Source organism: Eubalaena glacialis, chromosome 1 (genome assembly GCF_028564815.1).
Source record: "Eubalaena glacialis isolate mEubGla1 chromosome 1, mEubGla1.1.hap2.+ XY, whole genome shotgun sequence".
Classification (NCBI taxonomy): domain Eukaryota; kingdom Metazoa; phylum Chordata; class Mammalia; order Artiodactyla; family Balaenidae; genus Eubalaena; species Eubalaena glacialis.
Window position 1 is genome coordinate 62,636,859 of NC_083716.1, and position 21,255 is coordinate 62,658,113.

Here is a 21,255-nt window from a genome sequence, read left to right on the forward strand (position 1 = left end):
AAGAGTTATCTTAGAGAAAAAAATAGTTTGAGACTAACGTGATATAGCGATTCCATGTGGAAACACTAACTTCATAGATTGATTGGAATATTAAATAGCTGTTAACTTTGCCAGAATTTGGGGCTTGTTCATATTGATCAAGGTCATATTTTAGGAAAAAATAACCACACAAATTTTGTATAATTCAAAATGCTGTGTGAATTAGTGTATGGAAAGCACTTAGAACAGGATCTGGTGCATAATAAGTGCTATATAAGTATTTGCTATTATGAATGATAGAGAATGGATTATTCTTTAACAACCTGAGGAATTTTTCTAACTAAGTCCTTTTAGGCCTTCTTTTCTTTGGAACTGGACTATTTTTTCTTGCTTTCTCCATCACTCCATAGCTGATTATATACCTTTAAACAAAAAAAGGAAGTTAACTGGAGTGAATTTCCTTGAGCTTATTCCCTCAATAAGGAGAATTGGGTTAAGTTAGGCTTAAATGACCCCATTTTAGTCTAAATTCCCAAACATTAAGACTAGTTTTAAAAAAAGTCAGCAGACTGGAGGATTTTATTTTAATTTAATTTAATTTATTTATTTATTGGGTTTTTTTAAAGATTCCCAGTTGATTTTTTTTTAATTAATTTTTATTGGAGTATAGTTGATTTACAATGTTGTGTTAGTTTCTGCTGTACAGCAAAGTGAATCAGTTATACATATACATATATCCAATCTTTTAAAAATTCTTTTCCCATGTAGGTCATTAGAGAGTATTGAGTAGAGTTCCCTGTGCTATACAGTAGGTTCTTATTAGTTATCTATTTTATATATAGTAGTATGTATATGTCAATCCCAATCTCCCAATTTATCTTTTCCCCCCCTTCCCCCTTGTTAACCATTGGTTTGTTTTCTACATCTGTGACTCTATTTCTGTTTTGTAAATAAGTTCATTTGTACCATTTCTTTAGATTCCACATATAAGTAATATCATATGATATTTGTCTTTCTCTGTCTGACTTACTTCACTCAGTATCTGGAGGACTTTTAAAACAAACAGCTTTTGTTCTGAGGATTTAATCACTTTCATTGATTGACACTGAGGAATATGTTTTAATATTTTAGGTTACATTTCCTTTTTTTAAATGAAGAAATGATAAGTCAATACTTAATTAGCCTCTTATCTAACAAGGAAAGAGTTGCTAGATATAAACCAGTGAAACAAGTTGCAGAGAGAAAGATCCATGCGTTTCACCACGATAAAGATTTAAAACTTCTGTACATAAAACGGACTTAAACAAAATTAAAAGATGGGCAAAAAAAAAAAAAAAAAAAGATGGGCAAACTGGGTAAAAAAATTTATACTGTATTAATTAAGGGCAAATATTTTTAATCTTATAAATTAATGAGACAAATATCAGCACTTCTGTAAGTAAATAGGCAAGGAACATAAAAAATTCAGCGGAAGTAATAGAAATGAGCAGTACACATGTTTGAATAATGGTCAGCCTCACTAGTAATCAAAGAAATACTAATTAAAATGGGTTACCATTTTTATTCTAGCAAAGATTTTTAAAAATTATACTTGATGTTGTCAAGGGTGTTCTACTGTACTATTAAGATTATAAATTGATAGATCTTTCTGGAGATCAATTAGGCAATATATATCAAAAGCATTCAAGAGTTTATACCTACCATTTTTTTTTGAAACATAGCTGGAAGATATCTCCAAGTTATTCTTTTTTTTTTTTAATACATTTATTTATTTATTTTATTTTGGCTGAGTTGGGTCTTTGTTGTTGCTCTGGCTTTCTCTAGTTGTGGCGAGCGGAGGCTACTCTTCATTGCAGTGCGCGGGCTTCTCATTGCGGTGGCTTCTCTTGTTGCAGAGCATGGGCTCTAGGCGTGTGGACTTCAGTAGTTGTGGCTCGCGGGCTCGAACCCGTGTCCCCTGCACTGGCAGGCGGATTCTTAACCACTGCGCCACCAGGGAAGCCCTATACCTACCATTTTTACACACACTAGATTGGCAAAAAACTAAAAGTCTGACAATACCAAGTACTGGTGAAGGTATGAAGCAATGGGAGCTCTTATACATGGCTGATAAAAGTATTGGTGTGATTCTTTTGGAAAATAATTAGATATTATCTTGATAAGCCAGCAGTTCCACTTCTAGATATATACCCTAGACTTGGAACTCTTGTTACTGTTTCACCAGGACACTGGTATAAGAATATTCATAATAGCATTGTTCATAATAGCAAAAGGCTGACAATAACTCAGATGTCCATCTATAGGAAAGCTGATAAGTACTGGTATTTTCAAATAATAGAAATCTATAGTAGAGTAAAAATGAAAGAAGCATGCTTAAATGTAGCAACATGGATGAATTCTAGAAATATAATGTTGATTGAAAAAAAGCAAATCGCAGAAGAGTACATCCAGCATGATACCATTTTATAAAGTTCAAAAGCAAGAAGAAATAAATAATATTGTTTAGGGACACAAACGTGTTTTAAACTAAACAAAAATAACAAGACAATAGAGAAAGAAGTCCAGTGGTGGTTACCTCTTAGGGGAGGCAGAGGGATGAGCTTCAACTGTTCGTTCTAATGCTTCCTCCCTCAGATTAGTGGTAGGTTCATGGATGGTTTTTTTTATTATGCTTCATGACTTGTCTATTATATATATTATTTTGTATATATCAAATACTTCATAATAAAAAATTGTAAGAGCCTATAGATTTTTATTTCATAATTCATTTCTAGAGATCAACCCCAAAATAATGATGAAAAAATAAATACAGAAAAAGTTTATCCCAGTGGTGATATTTATTATAACCAAAAATTGAAAAAACCTAGATGTCCAACACTATTTTTTATATCCTGCTTTGTTCAAAAATGATTTAAGAAAGGCTTAAAGAATACATTCAGTGAGACAAAAATAAAATAAAACTTGCTGAGAAATGAAAGTTAAAAGTTGGAAGAGGGGAGGGGGCGGGTGGGGAAGGATCGCCAGCGAGATCCCGAGGCGAGGCTCGCGCGCCCGCCCCCGCCCTGGCCCCCAGCTCCCACCCGGTCGGCCCGGCTCAGCCATGATCAAGGCGATACTAATCTTTAACAACCATGGGAAGCCGCGGCTCTCCAAGTTCTACCAGCCCTACAGTGAAGATACACAACAGCAAATCATCAGGGAGACATTCCATTTGGTATCTAAGAGAGATGAAAATGTTTGTAATTTCCTAGAAGGAGGATTATTAATTGGAGGATCTGACAACAAACTGATTTATAGACATTATGCAACATTATATTTTGTCTTCTGTGTGGATTCTTCAGAAAGTGAACTTGGCATTTTAGATCTAATTCAAGTATTTGTGGAAACATTAGACAAGTGTTTTGAAAACGTCTGTGAACTGGATTTAATTTTCCATGTAGACAAGGTTCACAATATTCTTGCAGAAATGGTGATGGGGGGAATGGTATTGGAGACCAACATGAATGAGATTGTTACACAAATTGATGCACAAAATAAACTGGAGAAATCTGAGGCTGGCTTAGCGGGAGCTCCAGCCCGTGCTGTATCAGCTGTAAAGAATATGAATCTTCCTGAGATCCCAAGAAATATTAACATTGGTGACATCAGTATAAAAGTGCCAAACCTGCCCTCTTTTAAATAAAAAATTTAAAAGGCCACTCCCAGGTAAAATCCGGGGGAAAAGTCATCTAAGTTTACCATGCAGTTGTTTACCAAAAATAGAGGAGGAGAGTCTTAACTTTTGCTCTTGGATTTAAGTCAAGGTACTGTATAGAAGTTATGTAAAATCAGTATGGAAGTTCATTGTTGCTTTTCTTGCTCAGTGATTTTTGAAGAAATTGAGTAATTACAGTGTGATTTTTTCCTTTATTTTCTAAACTGCATTCCTATGGCCACCTAAGGCATGCCTCTATGTATTGGCTACTACAGTATTTTGAAAAGTGTTTGGGATATTTCTTTAAATTATGTATAACCCAAAATGTTGGTGTTTTATATGGATCACAAATACAACATTCCTTAATTCTTTCTGTTATTTGTCAGAATTGTTATTTAAAGAACGAAGTATGTATTGCATGAAAACATTATGACCTTTTTCTCTTAGTTTAAATAAACTCCAAGGTAACTGGACTTCTAAAGCACCGTTCTGTTTGCCTGGTATCTACTTTAGCAATAATTTTTTTTACGACCCTCTGACTCAACGAAGTAAATAAAAGTATATTTTATCACTGTTAAAAAAAAAAAAAAAAAAAAAAAGTTGGAAGAAGGTTGGGACTTCCCTGGTGGTCCAGTGGTAAAGAATCCACCTTACAATGCAAGGGACGCGGGTTCAATCCCTGGTCAGGTAACTAAGGTCCCACATGCCACAGGGCAACTAAGCCCATGTGCCACAACTACTGAGCTAGCGCAACTCAACTAGAGAGCCTGCGTGCCGCAAACTACAGAGCCCACACACCCTGGAGCCTGTATGTCACAACTACAGAGAATCTGGTGCGCAGCAACAAAGAGCCCGGACGCCACAACAAAAGCTCCCACATGCCTCAACTAAGATCCCGCATGCCAGAACTAAGACCCGATGCAGCCAAAGATAAATAAAATAAATAAATAAATAAATCTTAAAAAAAAAAAAAAAAAAAGATGGAAGAAGGTTGACAGAAAGCCAGGAGTAAGATTATCAAAAATATGTCATAAATTCCTGTTTTTATTAGAGGGGGGCCACAAACTTGACTCTAAGCTTTTAGTAACCAGGATAAAAAAGGAAACATGATTGTTGGTACCTTTAAGATAAGAAAACAAATCAACTGTTTTGATTGAGACCAGAGAGAAGTTTCTCCCCAGATTAACTGAGTGAGCAAGTTATTTAACTTCTCTCTGCTTTTGTGTCCGTGTCTATAAAATAAAACAACAACAACAATAATAATAATAATACCTGTTATATAACATTGTGAGGATTGCATAAGGTAAGTTCCTAGGACAGCACCTGGCAAGTTAGTAAGAACTCAAATATGTTACTGATTAGCCATATTTAATGACATTCTCAGGAGTTCCCTGGTGGCCTAGTGGGTAGGATTCCGGGCTTTCACTGCTGTGGCTCGGGTTCAATCCCTGGTTGGGGAACTGAGATCCCACAAGCCTCAGGTGAGGCCAAAAAAAAAAAAAAAAATGACATTCTCGAGCGTATTCTTACAGAAATCAATATCATGGAAGTAGGTATTAAGGGAGAAATGGAGAGGTAATCCTTGCCTCAGATAGGAAATCCTCTCAACAGTAGGACAGAGTGCTGTGAATTAATTTTCTGGTGTTCTGTCTCTGTTCACTTGCTACATATTTATTGAGCACCTCCTTTATGGAAGTTTTCTGTCTAGTAATATATGGCCAGGACTTATTAAGTTGTTCTGCTTCAGCCACCTCTAAGTCGTTTAATCTTGAAATTATTCTGTTGTGTTGAATAATAAATAAAATTTGTTGCATTCACTTTTTCTGCTCTTCAAATATGAAAGTAGTATTCTGTAAACAGAGACTGGCCAAAAGCAATTATGAAAAGAAAAGTGAGACCTAGTACGTTCAATTTAATTAATACCTACTAAGAACAGAATAATCAATTGAGGCACTTTCCTGAGAAGTGATATCATGGTGATAAGAATATTAATTGCTACATTTATTGGAATTCTAACTATGCGCCAAACTCTGTACTAATTTCTTTACATACATTATCCCATTTAATCCTTACAGCACTTTGAGGTTGTGAATATTATCTCCATTTTTTAGTGGGAAGATTTTGAAGCCTTAGAGGGAGTAAGTCACAGCAGCAAGTATGTGTTCAAGCTGAAATTCAGACCCAGGCCTTGCTGATTCTAAAGCCTGTATTCTTAGTCATTTAAATATATTACCTTGTATGGAATGAAACCCAAACTTATCAAACCTTGAATCCCTTTGTTCCAGATTTAAAATATTTTTCTCCAACACCCTTAGTCAAATATACCCTGATGTTTATTATCCTGTATTAACTTCATACATCAGTCTTGTTATCTTCCTAATTTTTACTATCAGACTGGAAAGTTAATCTTTTTCTGGTCTGTGTGATTGGTACACATGTCTTTTAGTCACTTGATTTGCTCTCCAGCATGAACTTTCTTAATTAAGTGAGATAATCCTATATTACTGTACAAGATTGAAATTATGACTATACACAGTTGCCTGCTCTGTTTTCAACCCCAAGGCACTGACTCCCCTCTGCCTGTTTATCTTAATTTTTTTATTAATTAATTAATTTATTACATTATTTTGGCTGCACTGGGTCTTCATTGCTGCGCGCAGGCTTTCTCTGGTTGCGGCAAGCAGGGGCTACTCTTTGTTGTGGTGTGCGGGCTTCTCATTGCAGTGGCTTCTCGTTTGTGGAGCACGGGCTCTAGCCACGCGGTCTTCAGTAGTTGCGGCGCGTGGGCTTAGTAGTTGGGGCACGCGGGCTCAGTAGTTGTAGCTCACGGGCTGTAGAGTGCAGGCTCAGTAGTTGTGGCACATGGGCTTAGTTGCTCCGCAGCGTGTGGGATCTTCCCAGACCAGGGATCGAACCCGTGTCCCCTGCATTGGCAGGCGGATTCTTAACCACTGCGCCACCAGGGCAGTCCCTTAAAAACCATTTTAAATGGAAAGAATCCTTGGATTTGAAGTAGAAGAGTCAAGCAGCTTAGTTTGGTAATCTATAACCTCATGGTCCCAGATGCTAATGGATTGTTTTGGTCCTTGCTCAGGGCACCGAACCATGTTGCCTTCATTCCAAATTGTAGGCCTTCTTCCTTAGCCAAAAGACAATCATATTAGGGTTGACAGTGAAGATGCATCTTATAATTAAAGATCAAGAAAATTCAGGCTCCAGGCAGTTTGACCTGGGGCTCTCTGATGTCCGTTGCCAATTGTAGAAACATAGATTTCATATTCAAACTGTGGAATGTATGTTATGCTCACTGGGTGGTTTGCAGTAGAGAACTTTGCCTGTAATCATTTTTCCTCCTGATGGGCAAAACAGACAGTTTTTCTGAGACTCCTGGTAGCAGCAGCATTGACATGGTTCAGATCTCAAAAGCCAAATACTGTCAGATTGAAAAACATAGATATATTCAGCTCAGTGGCTTGAGATTACTATGCATTACTTGAATCGTACAGTTCAGAAGCTAGAAAAAGCCTATGAAGAAAATTATCATTCTGAAATACTTGTAAAAGGGCAGGATTTACTCTGAGGGATAGAGTCTCCTGAAACATAATTTTGTGAAAGAGAATAAGGTTGACGTTTACATTTGTTGAAATATATTAACTTCAAAAGACTTTAATAAATCAAGACCCACTTGCAGATACTGATTTCTTTTTCCTTTTACTATTTTTCTAGTCTTATTTTGGCCTTTGTTTATAATACATGTTTTCTTCTCTTCCTGATTTCCCTTCTTCCTTAAATCATTTCATCTCTAGATGCTAATGGATATATAGACCATCTGTCCTTCCAAAAAGCTGTTCTTTCTCTCAACAAGGGGCAAGGGTGGGGACAAGAAGCCAGGAAAAATCTTGCAGACAGTCTTTTGGCTCCTCTTCTCTGACCCCTCTTTGCCTGCCCTGCAGCCCCCTGGGGAAACAACAGGGAGCCAACAGCTTATATCCATTTGAGAAAGTGGCAGTGGCACAGAAGAGAAAATGCTAAGTTGTTCATTTCTCTTCCTAGACTCAAAGAAGCAATGCAGATGGTGAGTGGTGTGCTGGAATGCACACGTTCTGTGCCACAAGATCCAACAGAATGGAATTTCTTTTTTTTTTAATTTTATTGAAGTATAGTCAATTTACAATATTGTGTTCTTTTCAGGTGTACAGCACAGTGATTCAGTATTTTTGCAGGTTATACTCCATTATAGGTTACTACAAGATAATGGGTATAATTCCCTGTCCTATACAGTATATCCTTATTGTTTATCTATTTTATACATAGTAGTTTGTATCTGTTAAACCCATTCCCCTAATTTGTCCCTCCCTCCTTTCCTCTCCCCTTTGGTAACCATAAGTTTGTTTTCTATATCTTTGGGTCTGTGTCTGTTCTGTATATATATTCATTTGTATCATTTTTAGATTCCACATATAAGTGATATCATACAGTATTTGTCTTTCTCTGACTTATTTCACTAAATATAGTGTTCTCTAGGTCTACCCACATTGCTGCAAATGACTATATTTCATTCTTATTTTTATGGCTGAGTAGTATTCCATTGCATATATGTACTACATCTTCTTAATCCAGTCATCTATTGATGGGCACATGAGTTGCTTCCATGTCTTGGTTATTGTAAATAGTGCTGGTATGAACATTGGGTTGCATGTATCTTTTGAATTAGTATTTTCATTTTTTCCAGATATATATCCAGGAGTGGAATTGATGGGTCATATGGTACTTCTATTTTTAGTTTTTTAAGGAACGTCCATACTGTTTCCATAGTGGCTGCACCAATTTACATTTGCACCAACAGTATAGGAGGAGGGTTCCCTTTTCTCCACACCTTCTCCACCATTTATTTGTAAATGTTTTGATGATAGCCAATCCGACAAGTGGAAAGTGATACCTCATTGTGGTTTCAATTTGTGCATTTCTCTGATAATTAGCGGTGTTGAGCACCTTTTCATGTGCCTGTTAGCCATCTGTATGTCTTCTTTGGAAAAATGTCTATTCAGGTCTTCTGCCCATTTTCTGATTGGGTTGTTTGGGTTTTTTTGATATTGACTTGTATGGACGGTTTGTATATTTTGGATATTAATCCCTTGTTGGTTTCATCATTTACAAATATTTTAAGTTTGATTAGGTCCGTTGGTTTGTTTTTTTTTCCCTTTGGCCTTAGGAGACTGATCCAAGAAAATATTGTTACAATTTATGTCAAACTGTGTTTTTTTCTGGGAGTTTTATGGTTTCAGGTCTTACGTTGAAGTCTTTAAACCATCTTGAGTTTATTTTTATGTATGGTATGAGGGAATGTTCTAATCTCTTTGTTCTCCATGTGTCTAGTTCTCCCGGCACCACTTATTGAAGAGATGGTCTTTTCTCTGTTGTATGTTCTCGCCCCCTTTGTCATAGATTAGTTAACCACAGGTGTGTGGGTTTATTTCTGGGCTCTTTATTTTGTTCCATTCATCTTTACGTCTGTTTTCATGCCAGTATGCTGTTTGGATTACAGTAGCTTTGTAGTATAGTCTGAAAGAGCAATGAAAATTGTGGGTGGTGTCCTGGAACACACACATTCTGTGCCACAGGATCAAACAGAATGGAATTTCTTAATTGTCATTGAAGTGGAACTTAAGAGGCTCAATCAATATTTGGTAAATAAAATACAAGCCAATCATATGAATTGCCTCCAGATATACAATTAGGAGCTTTCTACACTGTGATAATTTTGCAATAACCGACGTCTTTCTCCAAAGACCCTCTCATGACCTTGAGAATTACATTCATATGGTGCCACATGATATCGAGCTATTGCCCTTGAAAATTTAGCCATGATGCAGGTCCTTGAGAAACGACTCTTAAAGCTCCCTAGCCTAGTAGGTCTTCAGTGTTGCCCCAAATCAAATTACAGAGGAGGTAGTAAACTTTGAAGTGGGCTATACTGCATGGAGCTGAGTTTTATAGTTTTTAAGCCGTTTCAGGTTCCAACCACATCAAAATATTAACAATAATAATAATGATAGAAAAAGATAAGTCTGTGTTTTCAAAGAACATTAGTAAAAATGCTAATTTGAGCACTGGAATTGTTACTTGGGGATGTCCACTGGAAATTGTCTTTACTGCCTTTGAAACATAGCAGAGGTGAGGTTTTATGCACCTGTGGAGAGCAGATGAATGCAGTCTTTCATAAGCCTTGAGCACACTGCTGCTGCTGCCAACGCTATGAAAAGAGACATTGCAACCTTGAATCCATCTTGTAGGATACAGCTTAACTCATCTAGTTCAAATGTATGGGATTTCTCCACAGCTGTGAAATCTTCCAGTTAAGGGTAAAATGAGCACCCTAAATTGTTGAAGCCTAGGACCATACCTTTGCTTCGCTTGCTTTAAAGAAGCCCAACTTTGGCCGGGGAATCACATTTCACTGAAAATCTGATTTAAACACTGCAGATAGTACTCCCATTTGCAAAAATTTTATCAGTCCTCCATTTTGTTTCAGGATGGTAAATTGAATCTTAAATCCTGAAAACTTCTGGTACTGTCAAAAATTAATCAGCTCTGTAGAAGTGATGGTATGACAAACATGAAATACTGAGTGGTTGAGTTAAAAATGAGGCTTTCACTTAATATTGATGATGTTGATTTCTTTGGAAATAGTTTTGCTTCTCACTCAAATATGATTAAATCCCATTGCTTTATAAGTTTATCCAGAACAACATAATGCTATCCTATAGGATGAACATGTACTACTGCTTAAAAGGAGGAAATAGTATGATATTGAGATACAGTCTTTGGATCCAGATAGAGCCGCGTTTGACTCCGCGCTCTAACTTCATGTTCGCTCAGTTTTCTCATCTGTAAAATGGAGCTCATAATATCTACTCCACAGGGTTGTTACAGTGATTAAATGAAAGAATATATGGGTGAAGTACCTGGCTCGTAGTACATTTTCAGTAAATGATTGCTGTTGTTAAAATGTAATTCTGTGTCTTGCTCACTGACATAGTCTAACCGGTGAGGAGACAAATTAAGGTGTATATCAACTTACCAAGCTAACCGAGGAAATAAAAACAGAGAGGGGAATTCCCTGCCGGTCCAGTGGTTAGGACTCTGTGCTTCCACTAAAGGGGGCATTGGTTCGATCCCTGGTTGGGGAATTAAGATTCTGCATGCCGTGTGGTGCAGCCAAAAAAAAAAAAAAATTGAGAGAGAATTTCATTCTTAACTACATACTTCCTTATTTTGTGTCTTATGTGTAAATCTTATCCTGCTACTAGATGGTGAAGTTCCTAAGGACAGAAACTGAATCTTCTCCTTTCCGGTACTCCACAATGACTAACACACTGCTAAACAACTAGTAGACATTCAGGAAATGTTTGTTGACATGACCTTACTTGGCCATGTCTTATGTCTATATATAACCCTCTTAGGAGAAGAGGATTATGCCCTGCCACATAGGAATCTGAAAGTTTCCTGGTAACTGATATTTTCCAGTAAAACCATGGGGAAATTATACCATCTTGAAATCGTTTTGCTTTCTAGTTGGTTTCTGGGCCCATCTTTAGCCATTTTATTATTTATGCATTTATAAGTATCATTAACACTGCAGCTGGCATTGAGATAACTTTCTTCTCTCCATTTTTATTTTATTTTTATTTTTTAAAATTTATTTTATTTATTTATTTTTGACTGTGTTGGGTCTTTGTTGCTGCGCACGGGCTTTCTCTAGTTGCGGTGAGCTGGGGCTACCTTCGTTGCGGTGCGTGCGCTTCTCATTGCGGTGGCTTCTCTTGTTGCAGAGCACAGGCTCTAGGCACCTGGGCTTCAGGAGTTGTGGCTCGCGGGCTCTGGAGCGCAGGCTCAGTAGTTGTGGCGCACAGACTTAGTTGCTCCGCGGCATGTGGGATCTTCCCCGACCAGGGCTCGAACCTGTGTCCCCTGCATTGGCAGGCGGATTCTTAACTACTGTGCCACCAGGGAAGCCCCTTCTCTCCATTTTTAAATGAAAGTCTTAGTTTTCTGATACTACTTAGATTAGCTAGAGGTCCTTTATACTTAACCTTTCCATCTGCATGTTTAAATACACTTCATGATTTTTTAGTAGCTTTATGATAAGTATGCATGTCTAATTGAGGCATCCTACGCTCTATACATTGTTTTCAAGCTCTGTTGTTGTTCTAGCATTTGATTACCATTTTAGGGGAAACCTGAAAACACTACTCTTCTTTGAAATGCTTAGAGGTCTGAATGTATAACAATATTAAGTACAGATCAAGGAACTGATAAGACTTTTACATATGTATAATTGATCAAATTTGTAATAATTAGCTTTTAAGTTTTCTCTGAGTAGCAGGGACATGGATGATCCAGAGAGCACTTATTACTAATACTATTACTCATGAATTTGAATGGAATTTTAACATTGTTTTTATTCCCACAAGGAAGCTCCTGATCTAGAAGGTATATAAGATGTTATAGCAGCTCTTTTTATCCGTGAGGAAATTGAGGCTTAGAGTAGTTGGGTAACTTAGTGGCAGAACTGGAATAAGAACACAAATCTTTTGGGCTTCCCTGGTGGCACAGTGGTTAAGAATCCGCCTGCCAATGCAGGGGACAAGGGTTCAAGCCTTGGTCCGGGAAGATCCCACATGCCGCGCAGAGCAACTAAGCCCATGCGCCACAGCTACTGAGCCTGTGCTCTAGAGCCTGCAAGCCACAACTACTGAGCCCACGTGCCACAACTACTGAAGCCCGTGCGCCTAGAGCCCGTGCTCTGCAACAAGAGAAGCCACCAAAAGGAGAAGCCTGTGTACCTCAACGGAAGAGTAGTCCCTGCTCGCTGCAACTAGAGAAAGCCCACGCACATCAATGAAGACCCAACACAGCCAAAAATAAATAAATAAAATAGATACGTTTAAAAAAAAAAGAACACAAATCTTTTGTTTCTGACTGATTTTTTTAAATCTTGGTGAGAATTATAGTTCAAAATATGGTCCCAGCCATCAGCTATTCTCTGCCATCCAACACAGTTGATCATTCCGCATTCCATGTCAGAGTACTTTCCATTTGACCCCATGAACACTCTTTCTGTTCCCTTCCCAGTTTGAACGCCATGACCCTGTGGATGGGAGAATCACCGAGAGGCAGTTTGGTGGCATGCTGCTGGCCTACAGTGGGGTGCAGTCCAAGAAGTTGACTGCCATGCAGAAGCAGCTCAAGAAGCACTTCAAAGAGGGAAAGGTAGGTATCTTTGCCTAGAGGAAGAAAAGGAACCATGGGAGCATATTGTTATTGCAAAGGCCCTAACATAATGAGAGTGAAATAATGACTAATTATGACTGATTTATCTCTGGATTTATCTCTGAAAAAAAAAAAAGAGCAGTGAGTGAGGAAGAGGGGAGAGCCCCAAATGACCCCAGGTTTTTTGTTCAGACCACGGGTGGCACCATGAACTGAGATTGCGAATTTAAAGAGACAGGCTGGTTTACAGGGGGAGATAAAGAGTTCACTTGTAGATATCTTGAGTTTAAGATGCCTGTGGACTATCCAAGCAGAGATGTTTAGCAGCCAATTGGATATTCAAATCTACTTGAGAGGACTGAGATAGATTTGGGAATCATCAACACACTATTGGAATTTAAACCACAAGAATGGATGAAGTTGCCCAAGGAGGATATTAAACAGAAAAGAACTATGAGCCAAGGGCAAGATCAAGTAGAACACAAACATTTAAAGAGCTCCAGAATGAAATCTTGAGGAAATGGTTAGAGAAATACCTAGAGGAAGTAGTGAAATCAAAGCCAAGGAAGAAGAGTGTTCATGAACTAAGGGGTCTACAGTGTCATATGGGACCGAAAGGGTCCAGTAAAATGAGATGATAAATACCCATTGTTTTTGGTAAAATGATGACCTTTGGGAGAGCTGTTTTATTACAGTGGTCCAATTGGAAGGTATATTAGAACAAGACGTAAGGAAGTAGAAAAGAAGGAAAGAGGAAGGAAGAACGGAGAGGAAGCTCCAGAAAGAAGGAATAGCATATGTTTTAAACTCTGAGGCGGTGTATTACTCTGCTTAGGCTGCTATAACAAAATACTACAGAGTGGGTGGCTTAAACAACAGGAATTTCTTTTCTCACAGTTCTGGAGGCTAGAAGTCCATGATCAATGTGCCAGCAAACTGGGTTTCTAATGAGGGCTCTCTTCCTGTCCTATAGACAGCCATCTTCTTGCTATGTCCTCACATGATCTTAGTGTTTGTGCAGAGAGAGAGAGCATGCTCTCTAATGTGTCTTCTTATAAGGACACTAATCCTGTAGGATCAGGGCCCCAGCCTTGTGACCTCATTTATCCTTAATTATTTTCTTAGAGACCCCATCTCCTAATATAGCCACAGTGGGGGTTAAGGCTTCAGTGTGTGAGTTTGGGGGGTGGGGGAGACACAAACATTCAGTCCATAACAAGGAGGAAAGATGAATCTGGCATGTGTGAGGAACTAAAAGGGGAGTATTGTGGTTGGAGCATACTAACAAAGAGGATAATGGTCTGAGGTGAGGTCTGAGAGGGAGATGAGGGCAAGAACATGCAGGACCTTGTAGGTGTGGAACAAGTTGGGGTTCTAGAGAAGCTATTAAAGGGTTGTGATCAGTGAAATGGCATGGTTGTGTGTATGTTTAAAGAGATGACTCTGGTTGCTTTATGAAGAGTAGTTTGGAAAGGAGCAAACATAGAAGCAAAAAGATTGAGAATAAGATTATTAGAGATTTCAGGAGATGATTGGGCCTTTTTTGAGCAGCATTGAGATTAGAGACCATGGATTTGTGATGACACTTCTCAACACTGCTCTATGACACCCTCCAGAGCTGTACCTCGTACAGGAAGAGGCAGATGGTAGAATTGAGTCCGCATCTGGGGTTTTCCAGGGGGTGGGGTGAACAAACTGAACCAGAAACTAGTAAAGAGGCCAGATCTCTTAAAGATCACACACACACACGCGCGTGCACACACACACACACACACACACACACGGAGAGAGCAATGCAAGGGCTAGAACCCAGATCTCATTCTCAATTCAGTACCCTTTCCACCTGACAACAGTTAACCATTTGGCCGTGACTGGGAAACTGACCTGGCACTAAACATGTTCCATGAGGGATTGCCAAGGTAGTGTGGTGTGGTAGACATGGAGCTAGAAGATGAGTTCAAGTCCTACCTCAGAGATTTCTGTGGACGTTAGACAAATTACTTAACATTCCTGGCCTCATGAATTGAAGAGCCTTGTCCTAGATGCAGACTCTAAGCTTTAAAGACTCAGTAACTGAAAATAAGAAATAAGATTGCTAGTGCTTGTCTCAGTTTTCTTAGTTATTAGTCTTCGTGCAGGAAATCTTGCATGAATAGCATCGCCCCAAGTTGGTGGAAAACAATTCTTATCAGCTAGACTTTTTCCTCCTTGTCTTGGATGTTGAAAAGCTGAACGGACCTCTGAACAGGCTGTGGACTGCAACTGAGAACAGGCTGGATTCTGAGAAAAAGTGTCAGCTTCTCAGTTCAGTCCAGCCCAAGGTGTTCCCTTGGCTATGGAGGAAGACCCATTAACAGAAAGTGACAGAGGACAATGCTTTTCTCCCAGAGAGAACTCCTACACTACCTAGTACCCAGCTCATATCTGTTGGAAATTGTAATTCAGAAAATTAATTGCAAATACAGGTGGATTTTATAGGGAACACTCCCTTCTTTTGACCAGACTTATTTTTAAAGTTTAGTCCGGGCATTGATTTGACCTTAAAATAATTATATATCATGATAGGCTAATTCATGTTTTGTTGTGCATTTGTATTTAAAAGCAATAAATTGGTTGTTGGAGACATCTCCCTTAAAGGAATAAAGTATTTTAGCTTTGGCAGGAGTTAATTTAGGACCTGAAGACCTTGCAAAAGAGCCCTGAAATGAAAGGACAGATTTTGTCAGATGATGAAAATCTGGGGTGCTAAATTATTTCTGGCCCAGAATTTCTAGCCTGCCTTAGCAGGGAGATTGAGATTGATTGTACTCTCATGTTGATTAAATAGTTTGTGAACATAGCAATTAACTAAAATGAGAGTTAATGAAGGGCCTTTGCTCCTAAGGTTACCAGCCCATCTCTCTGGGACCATTTCCCATTATAGGGGGATCACTGTCTGCTTCCTAATTGCTTCTTTTGTTCCACTTTGGATTTGTTAACATGAAAATGTGTTTTCATTTGGCACATGTTAATCATTTTCTCTGTGGGGTTCTGTACAAAATATGAAACCAGACCTAAAAGATTGAAGGCCCTAGTGGTGGTATTAAATAAATATTTCTGTATTACTTTATGACCATGCAGTGCTTCACAGCCATTTTTCTTTTTTGTGTTTCTAACAGCTTTGTTAGTTCTCATTTCGCCTTTGAAAATATAGAGACAGAGAGAAAGAGAAATTAATGATCCGCCCAGAGTCTGGACTAATAAAATCCAAGGCTTCCTATTACAGATCTTGTCCTTTCTCTAGCAAAGTTCTATTTCTCCTAACCATATTCTTCCTCTAAAGCAGTGCTTTAGACCTAGTCTCCCAGTAGGCTCGCTTGGGGAATTTTTCACAAATGTGGTGTTGAGACCCTCTTCAAAGTAACTAAATCAGAAGCTCAGTGGGTGGGTCCAGGCATCAATAGTGCTTAAAAGTCTCCCCAGGTGATTCTAATGTGCAGTTAGGCTTGCGAGCCACTGCTCTGGAAAGGCCTACTCCATCAGCGTCTCTAGTTTTGTTCCTGAGTAATAGCTGGAAGAATTGGGGAACCTGCCATGCCTGGAAAAATTACTCTATTCATGCTCTGAGTAACTGCCATGTTTCCTATTTAACAAAGACAGATTTTTCTTCTCTTTCTTTCTTTTTTTGCTTTATGGGAAACATGTTTTGTTTTTGCCTTGTTTTAAAGTTTAGTCCCTATCCTCTATCAGATTGCCCCCATTCCCCTCAATATCTCTTTTTTCTGTGACTTTTTCTTCTAGGTCAAATCTGACTCAACTTTAACTTTTTTTTTACTTTCCATCCTCCAAATTACCTTCTTCTCCTCATTAAAAGAAAGACAGAGTTTCTGAGACTTCGTAAGTGTAATTCACAGTGGTGGTTCTCTATGGTTAAGAGTGCAGAAACTGCAAACTTTAATAATTTAGCAAATCCACTCAAGGATGAATTGAAAATTACAGTTCAGTGGCAGACATTGCTATGTTCAAGACACAAAGCCAGGTGCTGTGAGGAAGATAAAAGATAAAACCATCACCTATCTGTAATAGTTTAGTAAAAAATAGATGTATGCAAAGAACTATATAATTTCATATTCAGTATTTATTGAGCACCCACCATGTGCCAGGCACTCTTCTAAATATTGGGAATACAGGAATGAGCAAAACCAAGTCTCTGCCATCAAGTGGAGGGAGACAGATAATAAATAATTATGGTACAAGACAACTCACTCAACTCTGAGCCTCTTGAGAGCACTGTCTTACTCATCTTTGCCATCCTCTATACGATGTTTCATAGGCAAATGTTTGTCAAATGCATTGATCTTTTGGGAGCACCAATGAGAAAGATTAGAACCAGCTGAAGAGACTGAGTAAGAATTCTTGTACCTTGGAGGAGGTACAATTTGAGCTTTGCCTGAAAGGCAGAGTAGGATTTTGACAAACAGGTTATAAAGGTATTTCCTTTTGCTATGTGTTTCCTCTTACAGCTCTATCCTCAACAGTCTTTGTGTATAGCATTGCTTATTAATCTTGCTACTAGCCATTAAGTAGGGTTAGTACTTATCAAACAATTTTAATAAAACTATTAGATTATTAACTTTTCATGTTTTCTGTGGATAATATTCATGTGGGCTCCCCTGTTCACATATTCTCACAGATATTTGAGAGTTGAACCACATTGTGGTCTTCAGAGGATATCAGATTCTAGAAACATTGCTAGCAGAGCCCTTGAAAAACTCTAACTCCAATTATTGGGTGCCCACCAAAGCCACTATGTATAGCACCCAAGGTGTGACCATTAAACTAAAAGAAGATTAGAACTCTACTGATTTGCTTTGTTTTACTGATTAGCTTTGAAACCTTTACTTCCCCCAAAGGAGTATTAAACTGTGAATTACTATTAAGAGATTTAATTTTATGGATTTCTTTCCCCTATTTTATTTTTGGTTTTCCACACACACAATTAGTTTCATATACCTCAAACTTTTCCCTATTTCCTATCCCTCAAGGCCCTACACATACCAGAGAAGAGAGTGTATTTCAGAGCATAACTGAGTAAATTCACTGCCGCTGGCTCTGTAGTAATGAGCTTGCCAGCTTACTAAGGACTTTGCCCTACTATTTACTGAGTACTTTTTATGTACTAGGCATTTTACTTATCTTCTCCCTAATTATCACATCCTGCTTGGTGGATAGAATCCCCATTTTTGAGATGAAAAGTACTTTTTCTGAGCCTTAGTTATTTGTCTGAGATCACACAGTGTCTTAAGAGGTGGCACTAGGATTCAAAGCCAGGACTGTCTCATTCCAGAGTCCGTAATCTTCCTACTAATGAACCTGTTTATTGTCACTGTTTATTCTCCATGATTTGAATAAGCAGAAAGGTTTAGAGGAAACAAGAAAAACAGTGTTGCTATACTCTAGCCTATAGGTTCTTAGTGAGATAGCTAGAAAGGTAAATTATGGAATCAGATTGTAGAGGACCTTGTATACTAGGCTAAGAAATTTGCTGTCTTTCCAGTTGATAGTGGGTGTCACTGATATTTTGTCAGCAGGAGGAATGAACATATGAAGAAAGTGATGTTTCAGGACTATTAGAGTCTTATAGAAATGTAAGTAATGGAAATGGTGTAATTTTCCCCTGCTGCCAGACACCAACCAGTTGAAGAAAAGTCTGGGCTTTGCAATGGGGAAATGCTTTATTGGAGCAAGACAAGCACAGAAACATCTCTGAAAAGGTACCCAAGAAATTGGTGACAGTGACCACATGTAGGGAGGGAGACTGGATGATAGAGGGAAAGGAAGAATTACTTGGTGCTGTGTAACATTTTGTACCATATCCATATATTACCTGGTGTAAAAATAATTTAAATGTTTTTAAAAACTAAGCAGAAAATGGAGCAGATGAAAGATAAGATTGGTGAGAAACATAGCATATAAGGAAGAAGCAAGGAGACTTATTTTTTTAATGGGCCACAGAGGGAGCTCAGGCAATTAGATTGATTCTTGGCAGATGGATTTGCTATGACCAATTAAAAGACAAGGCAAGGAAACATCGTTACAATGTGTTTGTACTACCTATGGCCTGTCAGCACTAGATATCTGGCTTTAGAGCTGACTCCAGAGGAAGCCAAATTTTCCTTCCCCCTCTTCTCATTCTACTATAACTGCTTTTTATTTTTTAACAGTTTTATTGAGGTATAATCTGTATATCATAAAGTATATATAATTATTTTAAGTGTACAATTCACCAATTTACCCATCAATGATTTTTAGTAAATTTACAGAGTTAGGCAATCATCACTGCAATCTAGTTTTAGAAGATTTCCATCACCCCAAAAAGATCCCTCATGCTAGTTTGCAGTCAATCGCCATTTCCGCTGTAGCCTTACACGACCATAAATCTTCCTCTGTCTCTATAGATTTGCCTTTTCTGGAAATTTCATATAAATGCATTCACATAATAATGTAGTCATTTGCACTAGCTTGTTATGTTAATCACTTTGATGTTTGGGTTCCATAAAGTTCAGCGAAAAAAAACCTTCTTGACCGTATTTCCACATGTGATTCTCTACTTAAACATAACAAAAACGTTCTGTTTTAAAACAAATTGTGATGGGCGATGAAAAGTGGATACTGTACAATAATGTGGAATGGAAGAGATGATGGGGTAAGCGAAATGAACCACCACCAACTACACCAAAGGCCAGTCTTCATCCAAAGAAGGTGATGTGTATATATGGTGGGATTGGAAGGGAGTCCTCTATTATGAGCTCCTTCCGGAAAAGCAAACGATTAATTACAAGTGCTGCTCCCAATTAGAACAACTGAAAGCAGCACTCGACGAAAAGCATCCAGAATTAGTCAACAGAAAACACATAATCTTCCATCAGGATAAGGCAAGACCGCATGTTCCTTTGATGACCAGGCAAAAACTGTTACAGTTTGGCTGGGAAGTTCCAGTTCATCTGCCCTATCCACCAGACATTGCACCTTCGGATTTCCATTTATTTAGATCTTAATGGAAAAAATTTCAATTCCCTGGAAGACTATAAAAGGCACCTGGAACAGTTCTTTGCTCAAAAAGATAAAAAGTTTTGGGAAGGGACTTCCCTGGTGGTGCAGTGGTTAAGAATCTGCCTGCCAATGCAGGGAACACGGGTTCGATCCCTGGTCTGGGAAGATCCCACATGACGCAGAGCAACTAAGCCTGTGCTCCACAACTACTGAGACTGTGCTCTAGAGCCCGTGAGCCACAACTACTGAGCCCACACACCACAACTACTGAAGCCCATGCGCTCTTGAGCCAGTGTGCTGCAACTACTGAAGCCCACGCACCTAGAGCCCGTGCTCCGCAACAAGAGAAGCCACTGCAATGAGAAGCCCGCACACCGCAATGAAGAGTAGCCCCCACTCGCCGCAACTAGAGAAAGTCCGCGTGCAGCAATGAAGACTGAATGCAGCCAAAAAAAAAAAAAAAAAAGTTTTGGGCAGATGGAATTATGAAGTTGCCTGAAAAATGGCAGAAGGTAGTGGAACAAAATGGTGAATACGTTGTTCAATAAAGTTTGTGGTGAAAATGAAAAATGTGTCTTTTATTTTTACTTGAAAACCAAAGGCACTTTTTGGCCAACCCAATAATACGTATGTAGTGGTATCTCATTGTGATTTTAATTTGCATTTCCCTAATGAATGATGATCCGGAGCATTGTTTCATGTACTTACTAGCCATTCATATATCTTGTTTGGAAGATGTCTATTCAAATCTTTTTTTTAAATTGGTTTATTATTATGATCTCATTGAGTTGTAAAAGTTCTTTATATAATTCTGGATACAAATCCTTTATCAGATATATGATTTTTAAATATTTTCTCCCAGTCTGTGATTTGTCTATTTTCTCAGTATTTTGAAGCACAAAAGTTTTTAATCTTGATGAAATCTAATTTATCAATTTTTTTTCTTTTATGGATTGTGCATTTGGTGTCATATCTAAAAACTCTTTGCCTTACCCAAGGTCATGAAGATTTTCTGTTTTCTCCTAAACATTTTATCAGTTGCTTTTAGTTTTGAAAGGCAGTTCTATTTGCTTGTTTAATAACTTCTCTAATGTTAAATTCATTTTTAAACAACATAAAGAAGTACTTCTATTGTCAAAGTACTGTTAATTTTATCTTCTTTTTTTAGTCATTTAGAGCCCAGTCTTATATATGTTCTTCTTTCCAAAGATAGATAGATAACTGGTTTGTTGAACAGTTAGTCACAGAATAAAATAACTCTTGCTTCTTCCACTTCC

The 21,255-nt window shown here is 38.2% G+C and overlaps 2 protein-coding genes across 2 annotated transcripts in view; both read left to right on the top strand.

Moving 5' to 3' along the window:
* MICU1 (mitochondrial calcium uptake 1) overlaps positions 1-21,255 on the top strand; it is a 234,426-nt gene that overhangs the window by 177,765 nt on the left and 35,406 nt on the right. Inside the window, exon 9 of the mRNA XM_061197459.1 lies at positions 12,809-12,946. Within this exon, the coding sequence (XP_061053442.1) occupies positions 12,809-12,946 (138 nt within the window). The remainder of the gene's footprint in view (positions 1-12,808; positions 12,947-21,255) is intronic.
* LOC133095716 (AP-3 complex subunit sigma-1) lies at positions 2,981-3,850 on the top strand. The gene has a single exon (XM_061197452.1). It carries the CDS (start codon positions 3,080-3,082, stop codon positions 3,659-3,661), a length of 582 nt encoding a protein of 193 aa, XP_061053435.1. The 5' UTR covers positions 2,981-3,079; the 3' UTR covers positions 3,662-3,850.